A 2,075-nucleotide genomic window follows, 5' to 3' on the forward strand; every position below is an offset into this window, starting at 1 on the left:
AAAACATCTTCAAATTAATAAAAGTATTTAAATTCAATTGCAGCAATAATACTATCTAATTCAAACATTATCATCATGAATAAATGAATGGATGGAACATTTTACTATAATTGTTAACAGATAATATAAAGCAAATCATCATTTTGCGCACATATCGATGATCAAAATTGATACCTTCAAAATGTATTATAATGTTATATCAGATATAAACGCTCCTTCAATGTTCGAGAAGAAAAAAAAAAAGAAAGAAAAGAGAAAGAATATGTATGCTAATTGTTTGTTAAAGCAAACAATAGCATAGTAGCGAAATTAACATTAAAATGTAGTCGTACCAATAAAAATGATAGATCAAAGTTTTGGGATTTTGGGATTGAAAGAATGCAATTTCATTTCTCAGATGGACACTTGAATTGATGAAATCTTATCACATCGTATATAATGAAAGGATGATAAAAGATAAAAGATGGAAATGATAAAATATAAGTTTAAAATCATCCAGAAAAATTAAAGAAACCAATACAACTCCAGGAAACTCATCTCATAAATGATCATTTATCCTCTACAGTTATAATTTTGAAAAATGCTTAAAATTCTTTAGTACTATTAAACTTGTTATGGCATTAACAGAACGATTATATTTTGGTAAGAAACAATTACTGAAATGTGATCCGAGGAAAATTCACGTTCATTCAGTTAAATGAAAAGTTCATCAAAAAAAGAAAAAAAAATCCATCGAAAGTTTGAATTAAATGCAAAATTCTCCATTTACAAATAATTTATGATAATTTCAAATCAACACAAGGTCAACAATCATTCATATATTCAAAGAGGTGAATTATCAAGGCACACTGATACAAATGCTCAAGTGTGCTCTCTTAAAATTGTAAAATTAAATTGTGTCTTTTTTTCTTTATGCTATTGTTGTTGGTAAAATTTGGAAGAAAATTGAGCACAACTATTTCAGAGATCATCATCTACCATTTATCATCAATTTCAGCTTGAAACCTAAAAAAGAAAGATAAGAAACAGAGTTAGGAGGAGATAATTGCACGATGCAGCAGAAATATAAATTACAATCGAGATTTAAGGCAAATAAACTTGCTGACAATAATACATACACACACTCACACACGCACGCACACACACCATACACACGTACACACAGACACACACATACCAGACAGATATAAATATGCATAAATCATATAAAATTGAAATGTCTATTAAAAAAAAAAAATAAATAATAATAATAATGATAATACAATGTTACGATGAGGAAATGGAGGAGCAAATGATCGACATGAAGCCCATCTTCTTTGATATATAATTATTTAACATACATTTGAAATCATATCGGCACGACATTTTACATTCTACACCGATGACATCGCTTCCATTTGTTTCAATTGTCGTGAACCAGATCGTGACGCAATACCTGAAATGAAAATACTACGAAGAGAATCAAAAGAAGCGACAATTAATTGAAAATAGAAGTTGGTAATCAACAATCTAGAAATATCAAATAGATAGATAAATGAATCACAGTAAATGATGATATATGATTATTAACCGTAGTTACAAATATAAGTATAAAACCATTTAATAACAAAAGAAATTTAAACAAACCTTTTCCTTCCTGTTCCACTTGTAATTTCAATTGTCGGCTAATCTCACGTAAACGAGCAGCGCTTGGACCACTAAGCGATGGCTCTCGACGATCCAAACCTGCTTGGAAGGCTTTAACCACACGAATCTGAAAATTCAAAAAAAAAAAATTTCTTTTCAAATATATGAGTTATGGAATAAACCAACAAACAAAAACATCATTAGCAATAGCAGCTGTAGTAGTAGTATCAACAAAAATGAAGGAAAAAAAAACTAAAACAACAACAATAGCTACAATAACAACAACTATACGCCATTTTAAAACACTGCAACATAAAAAAAAAGGAAAAAGGGAAAAAAATGCTTCCAGAATTACTGTCATTAAAAAAATGACGATTAGAGGTAAAATGAAAAGTTCAAAGAAAAAAAAGCACAGTTGAAAAAAAAATTTCTCTCTAAAAAAAAAAAAA

The 2,075-nt window shown here is 28.5% G+C and overlaps 1 protein-coding gene across 1 annotated transcript in view; it reads right to left on the reverse strand.

Annotated features, from left to right (window-relative positions):
• Positions 1-1,373: 1,373 nt before the first annotated feature.
• Positions 1,374-2,075, reverse strand: part of LOAG_18578 (calcium ATPase) — a gene marked incomplete at its 3' end in the record, with an annotated part of 22,338 nt that continues 21,636 nt past the window's right edge. Inside the window, exons 24-25 of the mRNA XM_020451240.1 lie at positions 1,627-1,753; positions 1,374-1,435 (exon numbers count right to left, since the gene is read on the reverse strand). Coding sequence (XP_020304994.1) covers positions 1,374-1,435; positions 1,627-1,753 — 189 coding nt within the window. The remainder of the gene's footprint in view (positions 1,436-1,626; positions 1,754-2,075) is intronic.

This window comes from Loa loa (assembly GCF_000183805.2).
Source record: "Loa loa unplaced genomic scaffold supercont3.376, whole genome shotgun sequence".
NCBI classification, from domain to species: Eukaryota; Metazoa; Nematoda; class Chromadorea; order Rhabditida; family Onchocercidae; genus Loa; species Loa loa.